Below are 21384 nucleotides of genomic sequence, written 5' to 3' on the forward strand. Positions count from 1 at the left end.
GAATGTGGGACGAATGGCCACTACCAAGGGGGGGAAGATGTTAGGGTACTTCCTGGACTTACTGGAGCACCACAGAAGGTTTCTCTGGAATATGTGTGATTGCTGGGGTGATTCTCGTTAACATGTCTATACGTCTGCGAGATGACTAAAGCGACAACCCTGTTAAGGGATTACTTAATAATGGATTGAGTGTGTTCTCTTGCTGGGAGTCACTGGGCATCATGAATGAAGAAATAACATCTGTGCCCTTTCTGTCATTGAGAAATTAAACTGAAATGTCAACGCAGGGCACTTTATGGAAAAACATGAACATTTCAATGAAATTTTTAGGAGCCAAATGACCTTAAGTTGCATTGCAAAATCTTCAATCATTGTTTGCTTAGCTTCTTGCTTTAGCAACATTCACTGCTTGCTAAAAGCACACTGCACACTGCATTTATGTCATGAAATGCTCAGGTTCTCAGAAATTAGGATGGATTCTGATTGGCAGCCAGAGTTTTTAACATTCTTCAGCTGGAAATATTGTTCTGAAAGTGATTCCTATAATATTCTTCCTCTTTATTGTTATTGTAATAGCGGTATTATGAACTTCCCTATTATCATTTTTAAAACATTACAGTTATAGTTATCAATCCTGATGTGAACGGGTCTTTAATAATTTAAATCATCAGGCCTTAAAAAGTTTTCAAGCAGTTTTCTGTTGTTCACCACTTGAAATCTGCTTGAGGAAATCTTTCTCAATCATGTAAAATTCCTGATTGCATGAAATCACTTTGATTTTGGCAGCAAAAATTCGCAGAGCAACAGTAAAAGGTGACCACAGTTATTTTTTGGGGGAATCAGTTTCATTCCAGACACAAGTCCAATGTACTGTATAAAACTATATGATATCACACTCAAAAAAAGATTTAGTCCTGAATTTATAATTTATGTATTTGAATTGCATATCAAATTTCCATCAATTTGAATTAAACTTTTATTATTTTGTTTATGTGAAACTGTCTAATTCAAATGGATGGACTTTTTATATTCAAATATATATCAAATACACAATGCACAAAGCCATCTGGCAACATCTGAGGATCTGGCAACATCCACTATATTTCCCAACACTGTGTTTAGAATATGCAGTGATGAAATCACACGGAATGGGCTTTTGGTCAGAGTTCTTCATGGAATGTCTCATACTTCGTGTGCTGGGTGTGTGAGGGTGAAGATGTTCACTACTTTACTGTAACTCACAGCTGTTCTGTGACCTTTTGGCTTCTGTGGACTGACTCACATGCACCTGCTGCTGCAGAGACACAGACAGCAGGCTTTTACCACAAAGCTAAAATGGCCTGGTGTTGAACATGCCAAAAGGAGAAAACAGCAACAAGATCCAGGCGCTTCACACTCCACTAATCCCACAGATATGAAGATGTCTAAAGAGGATATATAAGCATGCCTTTCATTTTGAAGTTCAGTTCTGAGTTCAGTTTTGCTGTCTGCTCTGCTTCATTTGCAAATACAATATCTACATATTAAATTTACATATATGAAATACATTGTCATAAGAAGTAAAAACCCATATGAAACAAACATTTTCACATATTACCATTTATAGGCTTATGAATGCATAATACATTTCTGGATATATATGTCAGGAACATATCCATCCTAAAATCTGTCAATGCATATTGATATTATAAAGGTAAATATAAAAGATGGACATTTAGAGAAATAAATTCAAAAATATTTATAAACATTAATACGTTAACATATTAAACACATGAATAAACTATTTTTGTGTGGTGTAATAAAGTTGAATAATAATACTAAAAAAGGCTATATATGTTATGCTTGCTACATTTTATACCATATAATAAATTATCTGTACATATACAAATGTTACTATGGGGATTCTATATTTTTTATAAACATATATCTTCATATATCAAATTTATGGGGCTGTCCGGGATAATTTGAGCTCACTAAAACTAAAACCTTGAAAACGTTTTTAATACTTAAAATAAAATATAAAAAAAATCACTTTTTGTATTTCAGCTTGCTGCCAAAGCATCATTTCCCATTTTCATTCAGTTTAACTTGATGAACTAAAATAACTCAAACTGTATAGACAAATGACTAACTAATAAAAAACACAAAAGAATTGAAACATTATCAAATTTAAATGAAAATGGAAAATACAAACAAACATTAGACACACACACACACGCCCCTGCTTTAAAGTATACTCCTTTGTCAGTAATAGCTTGAGTGATTTGTGTTTCTGTTTTTAGGAGCCTCCTCTCTGTTGCTGTGCTGACTGTATTGTGATTTCATCTCTGAGCAGATGTAATCTCTCTTCAGTCTGATAGACCCTGGATGATCTCACTCATCCCATAAACTATCTTCAGGTCAGCTCAAAGCATGCTTTAAGAAACATATCTTGTGGATGTTTAAAATCACTCACTGAGAACCACTATATCTTTGAAATACATTTGGTGAGAAATCCCTCCATAAACCCTCCCAGTTTTGTGTTTTAGTAGATTTCTGTGGAGGACTACTTTCAGGCGCTGCATAATATTATTGCACCTGCTGCATCCATGGTACGGCAGCAAAGTTCCTTGATCATTACGCCGGAATGAGATTATAGTTCACTGTGTTATTTCTATCTATCTATCTATCTATCTATCTATCTATCTATCTATCTATCTATCTATCTATCTATCTATCTATCTATGATAGATATAATTAACACGTGTATTATGTATATTCTATACATATAAATATATCATATTTTTTTTATTTATTATGTCTTCTTATTAAAGTTACAAAAGTGATTTAGTCAAGAGCAGTGAGAGATTTTCTAGCAATGTGCTCTGATTAATATGAATGGCAGACAGAACGAATATTGGACAGCTTCCCCTTTAAGACCAAAGTCCGGATCCAATAGACCAGAGGTCTTCAACCCTGTTCCTGGGGACCCACTATCCTGAAGAGTTTAGCTACAACCCTAATCAAACACACCTGAAGCTGCCAATCAAGCTCCTCTAGACTGCTTAAAAATTGCAGGCAGGTGTGCTGAAGCCGGTTGGAAATAAACTTTCCAGGAGTGGGTCCCCAGGAGCAGGGTTGAAGACCGCTGCAATAGACTGTTGCATAGGCGTTTTCTCTTTCAGCTGTTTCCTCTCTCTTAAGACCTAAATCGCTGTGTTTATGAGGATACTTGCAAAGACGGGGATTCTGACACAGTGCGTTTATGTAATCGTTCAAAGCAAAGAAATAAATAAAAATGCACAGAAACAGACACGGCGCACGTATATAGCTCTGTTGTTTGTGTTTCAACAGCTTAAAATAGGTTGTTTTAAATAAAACTGCAGTGCTTAAAAACGCGTGCCCATGCTACAGCTGTAGTCCCTCGTTTAGGAACGAGCTCCTCGTTTTGTTCTGGACATTCTCCACTTCTGTCTCCCCTTCATGCCCCATGGTGGCGTGTAAAGATCGCAGTTATCCAAACGCTGAAAAAGTCATACGATAGGATAGAACATAATATGAAACGATAGACTCTTTATTTCGTCCATCCGATATATATCGTCATATCGCACAGCCCTATTTGTGCATAAAGAAAACAACTTTGTTAAATAATTTCTTCTTTTCCGTGTCAGCCTCCACCATGATGTCACATGGACTATTTTAACAATGTCCTTACTACCTTTCTGGGCCTTGAACGTGTTGCTGTGTTCAGAAGATGAACGAAGGTCTTACAGGTTTGGAACGACATGAGGGTAAGTAATTAATGGCAGAACTTTCATTTTTTGGGTGAACTTTCCCTTTTAAAAAAAGCAGTACTAATAGTTAGCAGGCACCGGTACTAGATATTTTTCATCATGTGACTTGTCTTTTAAATGACCGGATACTTCACCATATACGTATGTTTTGGCTTTGACCTTTGTAGACCTTTTGACACGTATAGTCACTGGCTTACAAAATCCTAGCCTATTCTATGGAGTCCAGACACTTCCTTAATTTCCATTTTCTCTGTTTTCCCTTCTTCTTTGCAGCATTTTTGAAAAGGGTAATTCCTCTGTTACAGGACATTGCAAAGCTTATATCGGTAAGTGTGACATGTGATTTTGATTTTAGAGATGTTGTAATATTTGTGTCCATGAACGCTACAGCAGAAAAAAAGCATTAGTGACGTGACAGACAAGCAAAACAAGTCTCTTAAAACATCCAGTGGAATTGTGGAAAGAAGCTGCGATGACAGAGTCCTGGCAGTGTTTCTCAGTGCTTTGTGAACGGATGGGAAAACATAGTGGAGGGAGGGCTTGAATTATGACTTCTGTAATGTTCCTGTTTAATGTTTCTAATCTTCACTCATGTATCATGCACAGATAAGGATTTGTGTGAAACCTAGTTTCTTTGTCACATGTTTACTACATGTACAGTTTTTCTAATTTGCTCTCTGTGACCTTCCTTTAGGTGCAAAAGTGTCACATTTATTTCTATAGCAATTTATCCAATACAGATTGTTTCAGTGCAGCTTCACAGTAATAAACAGGAAAAGAACAAATGTATAAATAAATAATGTTGTATAATTTCAGTTGTAAAATGTAAAATGAATGTACCAATTCCAGCTGTAAAGCAGCTCTACAGAAGACAACAGTGTCGTTATTAAATGACAATGACAATTTATTTTTATAGCAGAGTTAATTTCAACTTCTGTCAACCAATGCGCTTTCCAGTAAGTCATTAAAAACAGAAAAACACACAACAAAGAAACAAACAAACAGTAAAGTTAAAAATCATTCAAATATCCAATCTGCCATACGCTTTAGAAAATAAAAATGTTTAGTTCAGTGTTGTTTCAGGTCAGTTCAATAATAAGTTCATCAGTTTTGAAATGGGTTCAATTAAACTATAAAGCAGGTCTACAGAAGGCAATTAATCCATTATTCAGCTCAAGTCAATTCAATGTTGATTCAGTTCAGTTCAATAACTGTGTGTCAGTTCTTTCTTTTCAAATACTTTGGCTTTGCCACTTGATTAACACTTAGAACATATACATTAATTAATTTGGCAGACACTTTTCTCCAAAGCGACTTGCAAATGATAAATTCCACAAGCAATTCATCTTAAGGAGCATTAAGCATATAATCATGTCAAAGCATGTCATTGATTTTCCTGGACGTCTTAAATTAAGTGAATGTCACTTATTCTGCTATACTGTAAGAATGATTTCTTACAGCATAGCACCACTATTATTCCCAAGAGCTCCACTAAGTGTAATTAAGCAATAAAATAGGAGAGGCCGTATACATGGTGAATATTGTCACAGTTCCACTTCAGCTGGCATGTTTTTCATGTTACAGCACATCCTTAAGTGCTATTATTAAAAAAAATAAATAAAACACTTTAAGGGACAGTTCACCCAAAAATGAATATTCTGCCATTAATTACTCACCCTCATGTCGTTTCAAGCCCATAAGACCTTCGTTCATCTTCATCTTCGGAACTGTAAGGGAACTGTTGTGTGTGTCATGTGTTCCTGCCTCTTGTGCCCATATTTGGTTTGTTTCCTGTCATGTCATTAGTAGTTCGTTCTGTTCAGCTGTGTTGTGTTTGTCTCGTTAGCTATGATTTACCTGTGTATATTAGTCCTGTCTGTTCAGTTAGGTTTTGTCTGGTCTACTCGTTAACCCCGGTGTGTGATGTCCTTGTCTGCCTTGCCTTGTCCTGCCATGTCCTGTCCTGATGTTCAGTAAAGTGTGTTATTTGAGTTTATATCCTCGTCTGCGTGTTCCTGGTTCCTCCCTCGTGTGTGCACCCTGACAGGAACACAAATTAGGATATTTTTAATGAAATCTGAGAGCTTTCTGACCCTGCATAGACAGCAATGCAACTGACATGTTCAAGGCCGCGACATCAGTGGTTCAACTGAAATGTTTTGAAGCTACAAGAATACTTTTTGTGCACACTAAAAACAAAAATAATGACTTAATTCAATGATTTCTTCTCTTCCGTGTCAGTCGATGCGCATTCATGACAGTCAGCAGCACCTTACGCATGTGCCATGTTACGGTTGAACCACTGATGTTCGCGGAATTTCGTACCCGTTCGCCAAACCTACATACTTCCAGAGCAGATGTTTGAGAGACACAAGTGAAAGTAACAACAGCAATGCGTTTAATTAGAAATCAGTGTACCACCAGAATGAGACCAGATTTTTTTTTTCACACACCAAGTGCCATCAAAGTCACCTACAATTTAAAAAAATTCAAAATGTAAAATTCTCCAGTCAGAAGTGACCGAATACCACAGAAGGGTTAAATGTTTAAATGTCATATTAGAGTCAGCATTTACTAACAAAATTAAGAATTCCCCTTTTGCCTTTCATTCACATGTTTTTTTTCAAACAGGCAACAGACGGTGCTGGTATTTCACAACAGTGTTTCCCAATGCACATCCATCAGCTTAATTGAATCTTCACTCTGACAACACAAATCCCGAAGATAGCACTCATTTATACTTCCACGCAAAGAACACAGTGTCAACACTTCAGTTGGAGACCCTTATCTGCATTCATTTCAGTACACTCTAAACATATAATGTGCTTACATTTGAGATCCAAAGGAAAGGCAAAAGGTGAAATGAAATTTCTTATTATACACATTTAAAAATAAACATTCAAAAAGGGTGTTTTCACAGCGTTGCCAATAGAAGAACCATTTTTGGTTCCCCAAAGAACCTCTCAATGAACAGTTCTTAAAAGAGCCATTTTTATTATTTTCTTTTTCCACTATAAAGAACAATTTGTGCAGTGGAAGTTTCCATGGATGTTAAAGGTTCTTTATGGAACCTGCAATGCCAATAAAGAACCTTTATTTTTAAAAGTGTAACTTTTAGAACTTTAATAAAATAAACATTTGAGTGAAATTAAGTGTTTTAATAAAGTAAGTCCTTTGAGGAACATAATTTACACAATTAGGTTTCATGCTAACTAAACAACAAACAAACACCCACACTCTCCCACCCACACACTCACATTCATGCACACATGTCCAGGCATTTCTCAGAAGAGGACTGAAAGTGCTGTTCAAGTAAAAGATGAGTAAGGTACAGAAGAAGTGACTTTTTCACAACCCTGAGCTCTGACTCCTCCTCTGGAGATGATGGGGTGGTTTTTAAAGCTGACAGACCCAGACAAATGTACAAGAGTGAAGTTACTCCTGCTCAAACTCTCCCATGTGTTTCTCCAAACACACCTCCCATCTCAGAAGCAGATAAACGTGCATTCTGCTGGACTGCTAGGACCTCTTCAAGATCTTTTCTTTGAGATTTTAAGATTTATTCCTGTAGCTTTGAGCACAGGTTCTTCTTGAAATCTAGTCTGCAGATATTCAAGGGTGTTGCAACAAAGAACATCCTCCTAAATGCTGACAGAGACGTGTGGCCTGATGGGATCGGACATCAGAGACCTGAGCGCCCTGCTTCCAGCGGTCCCGAACGCAAACTGTTCCCTGCCCGTCGGCGGAGCTCCGCAGTGGGGACCGATGCTGGATTTTCACCCTGCCTCCCCATACGGACCTCTTCCCTCCCATTCCTTCGTCAAACAGGAGCCGGGCTGGGGGCCCGCAAACCCCCACGAGGATCCGCACTGTCTGGGGGCCTTCACCATGCACTTCTCGGGGCATCTCGCGGGGATGCATGGGGCGTTTACTGATTCTCCGTCCAGCCAGAGCAGGATGTTCTCCAGCGGGTCTTATCTGCCAGGCTGCATGGACAGCCCTCCTGCCCCGTGCAACCAGGGTGAGGACAGCCGTCCCGCTCGTGGCTCACAGGCTCTCTGTCATGAGCCACAAAATCTGTTTGTCTCTGCTGTTGGGTGTCATGAAACTTCAGAGTTGACATGAGATGTTTGAGGTTTTGCATTAAGCTGGTGTTTAAGGAGCTGTTGATGCCAAATTACTTAGAGGATCTCTTGTCATTCTCAAATTATTACTTCTGTTAAATTTTCATGTTATATGAATTTTAAAAATTATTTTTATATTTTATTATAAATATAATAATAATAAATGTAATTATACAATAAATGAAATTATTCAAATAATAATTATTTTAATTCTTTAGTTATTTTAATCATATGTTTTACATATATATATAAAAATAATAACCATCATATTCACAGTTAAACATGAATTTATTATTAAATGACTTGCAGAGTACATCGGTAGTTTATTTTATGAAATAATCTGAAATCATCTAAAAGATTCACAAAGACATACAGAAATTAAATATCTTTGAATATGATTCATACAGTATCTGTAAGAATAAGGAAAATCAAATACACTTATACAGCCGACTTTTATGTTTTTCCATTGTGCTCAGTTTTAGATGCGTCAGCTTTGATAGACGTCCTGGATCTTGAAGGGCACTTCCAGCGGTCCCAAACGCAAACTGGTTTTAAAGAGGTCAGAAGGGCACTTCTGACCTCTTTAAAACATTTGGGAAAGCAGAATATTGATGCTCTGACAGCTGATGTTCTAAACGAAACTAGATTAAAATGTTTCTTAAAGAATTAAAGTAGTATTTTACATTAAACCAACCAAATAAATATTGCAAACTGTTTGGAGATAATGTGTTTATTAAAAACAAAAAAGTCTTAAAATTTAGTAACATGAAATGCCATTTTCTTTAGTGTTATAGCTCAATGGCTTATTAAGATTGGACTTTTTTCATTTATTTCATGCAACAATTATTGCACATGCAAAATAAGTCTAACACAGTGTCTCTCTTTGCAATCTATTATTCACTTTTTCTTTGAGTTGATGACTTACAGCACTGTGTGAATATCTTGAAGAGCGTCTCTCCTTTAAATCTGAGAGCTCACAACACAAATGTCTGATGTTAGTGTGTGTAGCAGAGGCCAGCGGGTAAGTGCTGTGCAGGTAAAACCACAATCTAGCGACTGATGCTAGAGGCCGTGGCCTTTAGTCTCCTCGTTAGAGCGCCCTCCTCCCACGCCGGAGGCCGCGGTTCCGCTCGCAGCAGGGCGAGTATGACTGCAACGTGCTTAGATGCACAGTACAGTGCAAAGATTTCCATATCTACTTCTGCAATTTATCATTAGATTAACTTTAGGAAAAGTCACAACGAACAAATTGATTCATTGCATAAGCTTATTGGTCTCAAGCGGGTTTACACACCTGATGAATTATAAGTCTGTTGGAGAGCGATGTATATTTAATGCATTTTGTCAGGAGTATTAGTGGAACCTTTTCTATGTTTATATTAGGTAATTTTCAGATGATTACTTGCATTTGAAAACGTTTCTTTAGCAATTTTTAACACTTGTAAACAAAGAACAATGCACAATTCTTCAACAGGAACAATAGAGCCAGCTGAGATGCATTCGGTGAGAAAAGGTGGATTTCACTGAGAACAAAAAAACTAATTGGTTCTCTGTTTTTCTTTGTCTCTTTCTCTCAGGTTATGGTACAGTAGCATTAGATGGAGCTCCCAGCTACGGACACACACCTGCTCACCACACTCCACCATTCCCCAACAATACCTTCAAACACGAGGACCCCATGTCTCCCCAAAGCACCATGGGTAAGGAAAATATATTCTCAGTGTGGCATATAAAGCAGTAAATGCCTTTGAATAAACGATGATGCAAAAGTTAACCATTTGCAGGTTGATTTCCATGTACAGTGTAAATACAGTTTGTTTGAGCATCTGCCACAGAAACACTGATTCAGCCAATGGGGTGAGCCTGTAGGCGGAACTACGAATATCAGACACTTCCCCTTTAAATGCCTTGCACTCTCTTGTGAAAAAGGCGTGTGCTGAATTGTATTGATTGTGCACTTATAGCGTACTCCAAATCCTATACTCTTAAGTACAGTATAGAACAAAACTATACTTGCAGATAATACAATATTGATTAAATAAAAACTACATGAAGAGAACACTTTTATGAACTTGAATCTTGATGTAGTGCATTTTATTTACCAAAATCTCTTTAATCTCTTTTCAAAAGTATTTTTTTCAGCTTTTTCACAAGGGCTGTGTAGGATAGAGTGAAATTGTGAGCGTGCATTTAAGTATAGTATGACAAATAAGATGTATCGCTATCTGGAGATCACTTTATCCGCACGGATCATCTTGAGGTTAAGTGTCAGATGGAGTTTTAATGTCGGGGCATATTTTTTCCCCTCTTGCTCTCATTTTACCTCTCTGTCTCCTTCCTCAAACACTCAAAACACTGTATGCAACAGTTTCTAAGTTCATTAAGTATAAATTATGCTGCCATAAATTACTTTTTTTGGGCAGCTGAGAGGAGGAAGCAGAATTGTGGATGTGGATAAGAATGTTTAGCGCTGCCGAGGGACTGATTCCCTGTCTATTGCCCTAAGAATTGAAGAGAGTGCTCTCAGAAACTCTGCTGACTGCTTTATGGTCTCAGGGAGCCCTGCACTGTTTGGATAACCGCAGTAAAGATGAGGCCACACTCTCTGTTAGCTCTACTGTAAAGCGCTTTGTTTCACTTGTAAACCGGAAAACTGAAGTATGAGGTCTTTGAAGAGGACTGATATATATGCTCTATGAGTGTTGTAATATGTGCTTTGATTATGTGAATATGCAGGTGAGCAGCAGTACTCCGTTCCACCGCCTGTCTACGGGTGCCACAGTCCTCCTGACAATCAGACCCTGCTTTTGAGGAATAGCTTCAACAGGTACCTTCTTTACCATTGATTATAACATTAAACACAGTGTAATAACAGACGTGATTAAGCATCGCATGATTTCCTAATTATGAGTTTTGAAGCTTTACTTGAGGTATTATCAAATTAATTGTTGAGTTAACAACACCCAAGGTGTGATTCATCATGCATGAAATAAAAGCAATAAAAGTGCAATAAATTGCATCATAGAGGAAGCAGCCACGAATTACAAGAAGTTACAAAAATACGCCAAATTGTTTATGCAGCTGTTGAAATAAAGGGATATTCCTGGATATTATCTAACGACAGCATCTGAGACGTGTCACAGAAAACTAATTCTGCTCATCCCTCAGTTTGCAAAAACATGCAGGAATATCAAAGGCATCATGGAGGGTTCAAAAACAGAGATGTTAGGCTGTATATTGTCTAAATCTGTGATTCTCAAACAGGCGGCCTCAGCAAACTTCCAAGCGGTTCCTCAAGATGACTTAAAATTATTTAAAATAAACAGGCTTTAAATGGGTCATGGAAAGCATTTTCAGATCTGTACTGTTTCTAGAGGTTAGCTTATGAAGTTTTTGTGCATCAAAAACATTCAAATATTTGTAAGCATGATCATTTTCTATACTGTCATGAACACACATTTCAAGGGATGTTGCCTCTTTCAGAGATACAAGTGAACTTGCAGTATGTTTTAATTGTAGAGTAACCTCTAAATATGAAGGACATTTTGATTTTCAGTTTCATGGCTCACTTAATATAGTCTACTAAAAATCTATATTTAAAAAAAAAATTCCAAATCACCCTTTTTTATTCCAATTCACCCTATTGTCTTTGAGGTACCAGGGTTCCCATGGATCATGCAAGTTCTTTTAAATATTAGAACTGCATGGCGATGTTATGCATTTTTTGTAGTTATGCCAAGCTCTAAAATATTTTATAGAGTAGAAATATTGGGTAAAAAATGGAAGGGTCATGGGGCCTTCGAATATTGTTGTGGACAATGGCGGTCTTGCATGGAGTCAAAAAAATTAAGAGTAATGATATAAATTATTGTTTTAGTGTTGGTACTACTGATCTAGGAGGATATACTTCTGGTTTTGTGTAACCAACATAATTTCCCTTTCTCATGTCATATGAAACTTAAATGTTTACATGGCTTTACATTTTATATTACATTTTGCTATCGTTTACATCATTTATTTTTCACGCTCTGAAATCCTCCACCTCCCCCAGCTCCACCTGTCTAGAGCTGCTATGGTATTTGAGTGCCTATTCATGCAGCAAGCATTTACATCATTTACTTTTCACGCTCTGAAACCCTCCACCTCCCACAGCTCCACCTGTCTTGATCCGCTACGGAGTGTTTATTCATGCAGCAGCAGCAGCAGCATATCTTACATGCTCACAGTCGGTCTATTTATTGGCAGTAGAAAGTCCATACTGGCTAATCAGCAGCATCGCAGATCTAGTCTCCCAAAGCCCAATACATTAGCATACTAAAACTATTCAGATAGTTGTTGATATTTGGTTGAAATAATTGCTAAATTGTTTCACAGCGTGTATTTTGTAATGCTTATTCCAGTGAAATGCTTTGCTCCATAGATCTCCATTGTATTGTGCCACACTAAATACCGTTTTCTGTGTAATTAACAGCACGTCACATGCTGTTGATAGAGCTGAACTTGTACTGAACTCGGAACGCTTTTTAAAAAGGCGCATTAATTAAGAAGTAAAATATGTATATTGCTGATTTGTGACTTCGCCTTGGCACAGCCCCCTCTGGTTTCTGAGTGACTGAATTGAGCGTCAGCGAGGCCCATGTCTGGATGGCTCAGATAAATCCTGAGTTAGTCTGCAGTGAGTCTTGCTGTCTGCACAAAGGTTAAGAACTGCACAGCAGCTCTCAGCAGGCCAAAATACACTCACAGTGATCTACTGCCCGTTTCCTCCAAATTCTTCTTCCTTTCTCTGCCTGGCCCTCCCCAGAGACATGAGAGGATGGAGAGAAAGAGTTATGTATTCAAAAGATGAACTTTATTGTGAGGAGAGGGGGGAAAACCAGAATATCAGTAAACAGTATAACACTACCATTCGAAATATTATTATCATTTAAAATAAACGTTTTAATTTGAATATATTTTCAAATGTAATTTGTTCCTGTGATGCAAAGCATCGTTATTCTAGTCTTCAGTGTCACGTGATTCTTCAGAAATCATTCTAATATGCTGATTTGCTGCTCAGGAAATATTATTATCATGGTTGAAAACAGTTGTACTGTTTAATATTTTTGTGAAAATGATTCTATATATATTTTGTGGAAACAATGATCTATAAGTAAAGAAGAACAGCATTTATTTGAAATACTTTTTTGTAACACCGAATATCTTTACTTGTCACTTTTGATCAATTTAATGCATCGTTGCTAAATAAAAGTCAGTTTCTTTCAAAACTAATTTTTGAATGGCAGCATACATTGTATGGACCAACAATTAATTAATGACGATATTCATCTTTGGATAAAATATTCCTTAAAAGAAAGGTGAAGAAGAAGCAGTTTTTTGGGGAAGTCGTGGCCTAATGGTTAGAGAGTCGGACTCGTAATCAAAAGGTTGCGGGTTCGAGTCTCAGGCCGGCAGGAATTGTAGGTGGGGGAGTGAATGTACAGCGCTGTCTCCACCCTCAATACCACGACTGAGGTGCCCTTGAGCAAGGCACCGAACCCCCAACTGCTCCCCGGGCGCCGCAGCATGGCTGCCCACTGCTCCGGGTGTGTGTGTGTGTGTGTGTGTGTGCATTTGTTCACTACTCACTGCTGTGTGTGTGCACTTGGATGGGTTAAACGCAGAGCACCAATTTCGAGTATGGGTCACCATACTTGACAATACGTCACGACTTTTAAGAGAAATGTAGTTTTCTTCAGTGACACAGGAATTAGTGTGCATTCTTCAAATACTGCTCTCATGTTGTTTAGAGAAAAGGAGATCGCAGAACCCGAAATAAGGCATCCAGTTTTGATAAGACGTGATTGCAGCATCCACGCTATTGCCCTTGCTGTCTGGAGCTCCGAGTGCTTTTGGAAACCATCAAAAGAAAATACACTCACTCAAACAAACTCACTCGCTTGCATCAGCCTGTTCCGGTGACCTCACAAACCTCCATTTCTTGCCAGTAAAATAAGATTAGAGGGGAGCGAAAAGGGGAATTCCACCTTATTTTCACCAGTGTTTGGCCTAGAAACGGTCTCTTGCATTTTGAAACACTGGTATGAGCTGTAATGGAAAGCAATTTATTGGAAAGCAAACCAATTATATGGCAACCAATCATAATGAAACACTGCCACAAACTTCTTTATTTTCTGATAATTATATATTAATTATTATTAACTAAATAATTACAACTACAAAAACTATCATTCAATCATCATTATTATTGTTAAATTATAATAAATAATAGTGTATTTTGATATGTTTTGTAACTCTAAGAAACCTTCAAAAATTCAGCCCACAGAAAAGGGACAGACAGCATATGAGTCAAGTTCATTTCTCCAAATCCTTCCCATAATACCCAGAAATCTCTGTGATATCACACTATTACATGACTGTGCCAGCCACTCGTCTCGCCAGCCGGGTCCACGTGAGAGCTAGCTGAGATACAACATGTGGTGAAACACAGCGATGGGTGTTTCCACCGTGCCAAACAAACCTCCAGCTTTGCTGCTTCCTTAGAAAACAGTTATGAATCAGTGGTGATGATTAGAAAGAGACACCAGCACAACACACTGCTGACAAATCTGCGCTTCTACTAAAATAACATGCATGAAAAAACAAATTCTCTTTCTTTCAAATTTCTTTGTCTTTTTCTTTTTTCCCTCCTATTTTTGGCGTTGTGTTTCTTGAGAAGCTGAGTGGTGAAATCGAGGTCACATGACTGTGATTTATCTCTTCTATCCTGGCAGTGATAATCTCTACCAAATGGCATCTCAGTTGGAACGTGTTACCTGGAATCCCGTCAGCTCACTGACACCCAGCATAAAGAGGTACAGACTCTCTCATATCAACACGTGTGCCTTAAAAACAATTATTTGAATTCCTGTCCTGTACTTTACAAAATTTTCTTTTCCTTAAGAACGACAGTCCATATTATTTTTACACCCCCTCACCTATCTTCTCATCTTCTCCTCGTCTTCTCTGTCATCGTCTGCCCAATTTTAATTAGTGTCTGTTTTGAAGGTAGGCCTCACTGTCCTCTGATGCGACAGCACTTTGAAACAAAAGTACAGAGTGAAGTAGGAGCATGAATCATGCTGTGGTGACAGCAGAGGTGATAGGAATGGATCCTGCTCTGTCAAACCCAGATAGAGTGTCTGACCTTGGATGTGTTGAAGGGGCAGTCCAGGGTAGCATGTTTTTGTGTGTGAGAGAGAGACAGAGAGATGTTGAAATGAAGAGATGTAGACAAGCAAAAGGGGAATTTTGTTTTGTTTTTTAGTGATTGAGTGAATGTGTGCTTGTCTATAGACAGATGAGTAGGTGACTGGAACGCTGGACAGAATATTTATGCCGGCTGTCCAGATAAAAGATTTGGTATCCACCTTCTTCACCCCCAATGCCATGACAACAGGGTGTTTATCTACTGAACGGATGAATGGTTGAGCTGTGGGAGGACTGGACCAGCAATGGTTGATTGTGTAGTTTGAGATGTGAAGTGAGTCGGACAAAGAAAAAGCTTTAGAGGTCTTCAGCTCTTCATCCGTTACTGCCCACACTACAAATCCCCCTCCAGACTAACAGTCCCCCTTGCTATCATTTATGACAGTTGAGGCTGTTTTACACAGTTATTTTTGGATATAACAACATCCTTTTGTTAATAAGGAGGAAAAGCTTATTCATATATAGCAGAGCTATTAAGACATGTTCAAATCTGTCTTTTCTGAGAATCTTATATAGGTTATAGGGTCATATTTACATGTTGCACTAAGATAATATGTCAGCTCTGTTTGAGAAGAGAGCGGTTTTGTTTTATCTGCCAGTTATGAATAAACGCAGTCTTTGTCTCTGTCTTTGTGTCCAGTCACAGTGGTGGTTATGAGGCCGAAGCATCTCCAGGAGCTCCGCTGGTGTACAGTTACAGCACTCACATACACACACATGGTGTGTTCAGAGGAGTACAGGTGGGTGATTGCAAAACACACACACTCAAACACAGAGACAAAATCATACACATATCCATTTTACCTGTACACACACAGATTGGATTCCCACTATAACCATAAAGTGCATTGTAATTAAAGGGATAGTTCACCCAAAAATGAAAATTCTGTCATTAATAACTCATCTTCGTGTTGTTCCAAACCTTTAAGACCTTCATTCATCTTCAGAACACAAATTAAGATATTTTTGATGAAATCCAAGAACTTTCTGACCCTGTAGGAGAAGCCACTGAATAATTTCCATATATAATAAATTACTTGCCTCAGAGCGAGCAGACGAAACACAAAAAAGCAGTCATTGTGAGGTGGATGCCTGCTGTTTGGGAATGCAGTCATGCAAGACAGTTCTGTGATACAATTATACAGAAATACTTTGATGACGGACTTTGCTCAGGCATTTAAGAGTAACCATGACAACATTTCAGATGCTGTCCCATCGCACAAAGTCTCATGATTTTTTTAATGGGCATGGAGGAACTTTTTCCTCAATTATTCGCATTAACCATTTTTAAGTTAAAAACCAATTCAATCGAGCATTTTTTTTTTTTTTTCGAAATTTGTCATTTTCATCATTCTTTTCTGATGTGATACTTCAAAATGCGCATAAAAACATGGTGATAGCTACTGCTTCTGTCTGTAGCGTTTGTATGGCCTGAATCAACATCCATCAGAGCTTGAGAAAGCTGATACTGTCCAGAGAATAGTGTGCATGTATGTTTATAACTTTAGTTTAAAGCTTTCCTCTAAAGGCTTTTAAAAGCTAAATTGATATTTAACAGGCCTCAAGATAAGAGGGTTTGTTCAGATGCAGAACTCATGCGGGCTCACAGAAGTTAAAACAAACAAAGGCTCAGAAGTGCAGCAGAATTGGCAAATAGAGTTTGTTGATTGCCAATTATTCTGTTTTTTTTTTTTTCTCCAGGATGTGCGGAGAGTACCAGGCATCACTCCTTCCATTAAATCATCAGAGAGCAGTGAGAAACGGCCTTTCATGTGTTCTTACCCCGGCTGCAGTAAGAGATACTTCAAACTGTCCCACCTGCAGATGCACGGCAGGAAACACACAGGTGAGACAGACGCCACCATATGCGGATTATATATATATATATAAATATAAAAAAAGTTTCCAGTTTCACTTTGGGGCCTCAAACAATCCAAACTGCTTTTATAGTCTAGATTGAGATCTTTTTTCTCTTAAAAAGCAGCAGGTAAGATTTACAGTGTTATGCAACATGCATAACAAAGTCATAAATCATGCAGGAATCTATTTTTTTCAGACCTCCAATAAGAGAAATGAATGGCAGGGAATTAAATTAGAAGATGTGAAAATTTCTCCATCACTAAGAAAAATTCATTCATGAGATCAGGTCCCTGGACACTTGAATTACAACTCTCAGGAATTTCTGACTTTATTCTAGTGACAGAATGAGTCTGATAACAACCATTATTCACAACCATGAATCAACACACACACACACACACACACACACGTTGGTTTTTGTGGACTCTCCATAGGTGTAATGGTTTTTATACTGAACAAACTGTGTGTGCTATTGCCCTACACCAACCCTACACCTAAACTTAGCCCTCACAGGAGACTTTGTGCATTTTTAGATTTAAAAAAAAAACACCATTTAGTATGTTTTTTTTAAGCCTTTTGAATTACGGGGACATAGGCAGTGTCCTCATAAACCACCTTCATATTGTAATACCTCTGTCATACCCATGTCATTATACAAATTTGTGTCCTCATAAACCACATAAACATGCACACACACACACACACACACACACACACACACACACACACACAAACACCTCGAAAAGTAAACATGGGGTCACTTAGGTGGCAACGCTTTTGCACCGTCTCATCTAATCAAAGAAAGAAAAGCCACACCCTGAAGAAGACACTTTACAGTAAACATGAGTCAATGCAGGACAATTATTATTATTTGGAAAACATTAGAAAAATGGGTAATAGCTTCAAGTGGCATTAAGGTTTACACAAAGTTTAAGGTTTCATTTGTTAATATGAGGTAACTATAATACTTAACATGAAGATTTTTTTTGAAGACGTGTTAATACCAGTTTACCTCAGTCTGGAGTATATCTATATTTTGGTGGAAATAATGTTATCATAGTAAATTATTTGTAAGAGCCTCCTCTTAGTTGCACAAGAATCACCAGAATTACTAAGAAACATCTGGAGTGAGTAATTTGTGACCTCATGTACAGTTTTACAGATAAATCTATGACTGATGACACTCAGAGCATAACAAAATAAATGCTCAATTCAAACGGCGCCACCTTGAGGAAGCTTCATGTTAATGGCAGAGACTCCAGTCATGTGATTTTCTGTCACACACAGGTGAGAAACCCTACCAGTGCGACTACACAGGCTGCGGCCGCAGGTTTTCCAGATCTGACCAACTCAAGAGACACCAGCGCAGACACACAGGTAAGACTCGTCTCTACTCTTCTAAACACTCCAGGACAGAAAGCAGTTATGTGGCTTTGAGGTCATTAATATTCTACACTCATAACAATAAAGGTTCTTTATTGGCATTGATGGTTCCATAAAGAACCTTTAACATCCATGGAACCTTTTGGTTCTTTATAGTGGAAAAAGGTACTTTAGATTATTTAAATGTTCTTTATACAAAAAAAAAAAAAAAAAACTCTTTTGGAAACTAAAAATGATTGCCTCATCCACCAATTCAAGCTGTCACGAACCCATCACTTGTATAAAGTATGTGAAGCCCACCACAGCTGTCTGTCCCTCTGTCTCCTGCTTTGCTCCTGTAGGCGTCAAACCCTTTCAGTGCGAGACATGTCAAAGAAAGTTTTCCCGCTCAGACCATCTTAAGACCCACACTCGGACTCATACAGGTAAAACAAGTGCGTAAGCCTTTTTTTTTTTTGACTTCTCAAAAACCATTTTTTGCATATGGATTGATTTGATTACAGTGCACCAATAAAATGTGTTTCCTCTCTGGTGGTTCTCAGGTGAGAAGCCGTTTACGTGCCGCTGGCCCAGCTGTCAGAAGAAGTTCGCCCGCTCAGATGAGCTGGTCAGACATCACAGTATGCATCAGAGAAACGTGAGCAAAGTCCAGTCTGCTGTTTGAGACACTGTACATATAAACACACACACACACACTGAAACACTCTCAACAGTTAAGACCCGTCAGTCAGTGAACTGCACTGCTGATCTGATAACATGAATCACAGCATCCCTATAAGAGAGACAATGGTGCGAATGCATATAAATATAGTATAGATTTATTGACGTTTGCCTTATTGTATTTGACATGGAACACTGCCAATTGCTGAAGAATGTGTCTGTATCATTTTGGGTCATCTCATTTTGTAAATAAGAACTTTTTCCATTTGTAATAGTTATTTTTTTACATACAGTATATGGACAGTTGATTGCACTGGGTATACTTGTATTATTTTTTTTTTAAATGGCAAGATGTACTTGGTCACTTTCATTTCTTAATTTGAAAAATAAATATTGGATGAGTGAGAAATGGCTAGTGTAAAAATCATATGCACTGTAATGCCTTTGTATACATTTACATGACAACAGTCTTTCTTAAAATGCCTTTTATAATAAACTACATTATAAATTCTCAGGAAATGGATTGTTTTACTATACACGTATAAAAGTGTGTGTATTTATGTATAATATGCATGAGACACATACATATAAAGAGTTTTTGCAAAAACAGATAATTCGGTTTTTGTTAATTTTCATAAATCATGTTTTTTTTTTTTATTGTGTTGTTTGTGTTTTGTGTTAGTTAGCTTTATTTGTTTTTGTTATTTAATCAAAACAACCCAACTGCAGTTTGATTAATTGGAATGTAGGATAAAAAAAATATATATTTTTGAAAATGTTTAAAAACTGAGTTTTGCAAATTAACTCTTCAAATATAGATTTATATAATATAAATTGCATACATACTGTACACACACGTCAAAAATTTTGCACAAACTCAAATTTGTATGAAATTGTTAGACTCATTATCCTTATAGCCAATAATTAAAAAAAAGTGTGTGTGTGTGTGTGTGTGTGTATGTATGTATATATATATATATATATATAAATAATGTTAAATAATATATAATAATAGATAATGTTTAAAAAAGGAACACCTTACTTTCAATAAACTAACTACTAATTTTATGAGCAAAAAAAAAGTACACTGGAATAATTTCTCCCAAAGTTTGGTTTGGAGAATTTATTAAAAACTGTGTACAAAAACAAAACTGCATACAAAAGGTACACCAATGTGAATACAAGCAAGCAAGACCCCAGAAACCGCTCCAGACGAATGTTCGTACTGTTGTCTCAGTGTGGGGTCACATGGAATGCATCTCTATATACAGATCTAGTCCTCGTCCTGTTCGGCAAACACTGTATACCATCATGGTTTGACTTCACTGCACAAAAACTGTTAATGATTGCCCTAAAAAGAATGAGTGCTGAACACATGCATGGATCAGGAAGACGGTCCGGGCTTTCAACGGCCTTCAAGTTTCTATATACAAAATAATGAAATGCTACTGAGATTAGAACATTTGCATTATTCCTTATTGCTACTATGAAACACAGAATTGTTCAAAGCTTATTGGGTGTGAAATTTTTACTTGTTCTTGCAGAAAAAAAGAAAGAAAAGCAAGATCTCTTTAAGATCAAGGAATAAAAATTAAAATCTTGCTCAGACACATGAATATATACATACACGTACATTCAAGCATCTAGAAATCAATCGCCTTTACGTAACATCAACATTACAAATGACAGCCTAGACTAGACTAAAGTGCGTTATTGCCCAGAAATACTTTACCATATCAGAAGGGTCTTCTCATTCTGAGGCAGCAGGTGTTGTCGAGAGGTCAGTGATCGTTTTCAATTGCGTATCGGCATCGCAAAAATTACGTTGGTCGTTCCAATCAAAAAGAACATCGCTTAAGTCATTATAGTTCCCAACATCAACCCAGATTTGCCAGTTAAGCTCCTGCCCTGCAGCAGGCAAGGTCTTTCATTGGTTCGTTCAAGAAAGGAGCCGATTGGTCGAGAGGTTTGGAGGATGGACCCTCTTTGAGGTGATCCTCACGCCGTTAACTTCATTCGTCCTATAAACAGAGAAAAGTGTGATAATTACATATGCAATCATGACTAATTCATGAAGATTTTCCAGTTTACAGGAAACACTAGACTTAAAGCATGTTGTTGCAATGGAAACCACACAACAGAGCAACAACAAAAGAAGAACCACTTACTATCTTACTGCAACTTCTGCACACTATTTTTAACCATATTTCGAGGTCTAGAAAGCTTGTCTTACAGTTCATACACCAGGCGGGTTTAGTTAGTCATGTAGTTACTCATTCCTCACAAGAAACACTTGGTCTGCTGAGAAACCAGGTAAGTTGCATAAATGGGTGACA

The 21384-nt window shown here is 37.5% G+C and overlaps 2 protein-coding genes across 12 annotated transcripts in view; one reads left to right on the plus strand and one right to left on the minus strand.

Moving 5' to 3' along the window:
- Positions 1–7196: 7196 nt before the first annotated feature.
- Positions 7197–19563, plus strand: LOC306888140 (Wilms tumor protein homolog). Its single transcript, XM_079446294.1, has 9 exons — positions 7197–7794; positions 9475–9597; positions 10634–10724; positions 14671–14751; positions 15786–15885; positions 16847–16991; positions 18293–18382; positions 18730–18822; positions 18931–19563. Exons 1-9 carry the CDS (start codon positions 7419–7421, stop codon positions 19050–19052), a joined length of 1221 nt encoding a protein of 406 aa, XP_079302420.1. The 5' UTR covers positions 7197–7418; the 3' UTR covers positions 19053–19563.
- Positions 19564–20142: 579 nt separating this feature from the next.
- The window catches only part of LOC306888356 (kinesin-like protein KIFC3), a 46014-nt gene continuing 44772 nt past the window's right edge, over positions 20143–21384 (minus strand). For 10 of the 11 annotated variants that reach the window (XM_079446589.1, XM_079446584.1, XM_079446583.1 and 7 more), the window contains one exon: positions 20143–21069. In XM_079446589.1, coding sequence (XP_079302715.1) covers positions 21047–21069 — 23 coding nt within the window. In that variant the 3' untranslated portion in view covers positions 20143–21046. The remainder of the gene's footprint in view (positions 21070–21384) is intronic. The other variant, XR_013785737.1, reaches the window with a different exon arrangement.

This window comes from Barbus barbus (genome assembly GCF_936440315.1).
Source record: "Barbus barbus genome assembly, chromosome: 22".
Taxonomy (NCBI): domain Eukaryota; kingdom Metazoa; phylum Chordata; class Actinopteri; order Cypriniformes; family Cyprinidae; genus Barbus; species Barbus barbus.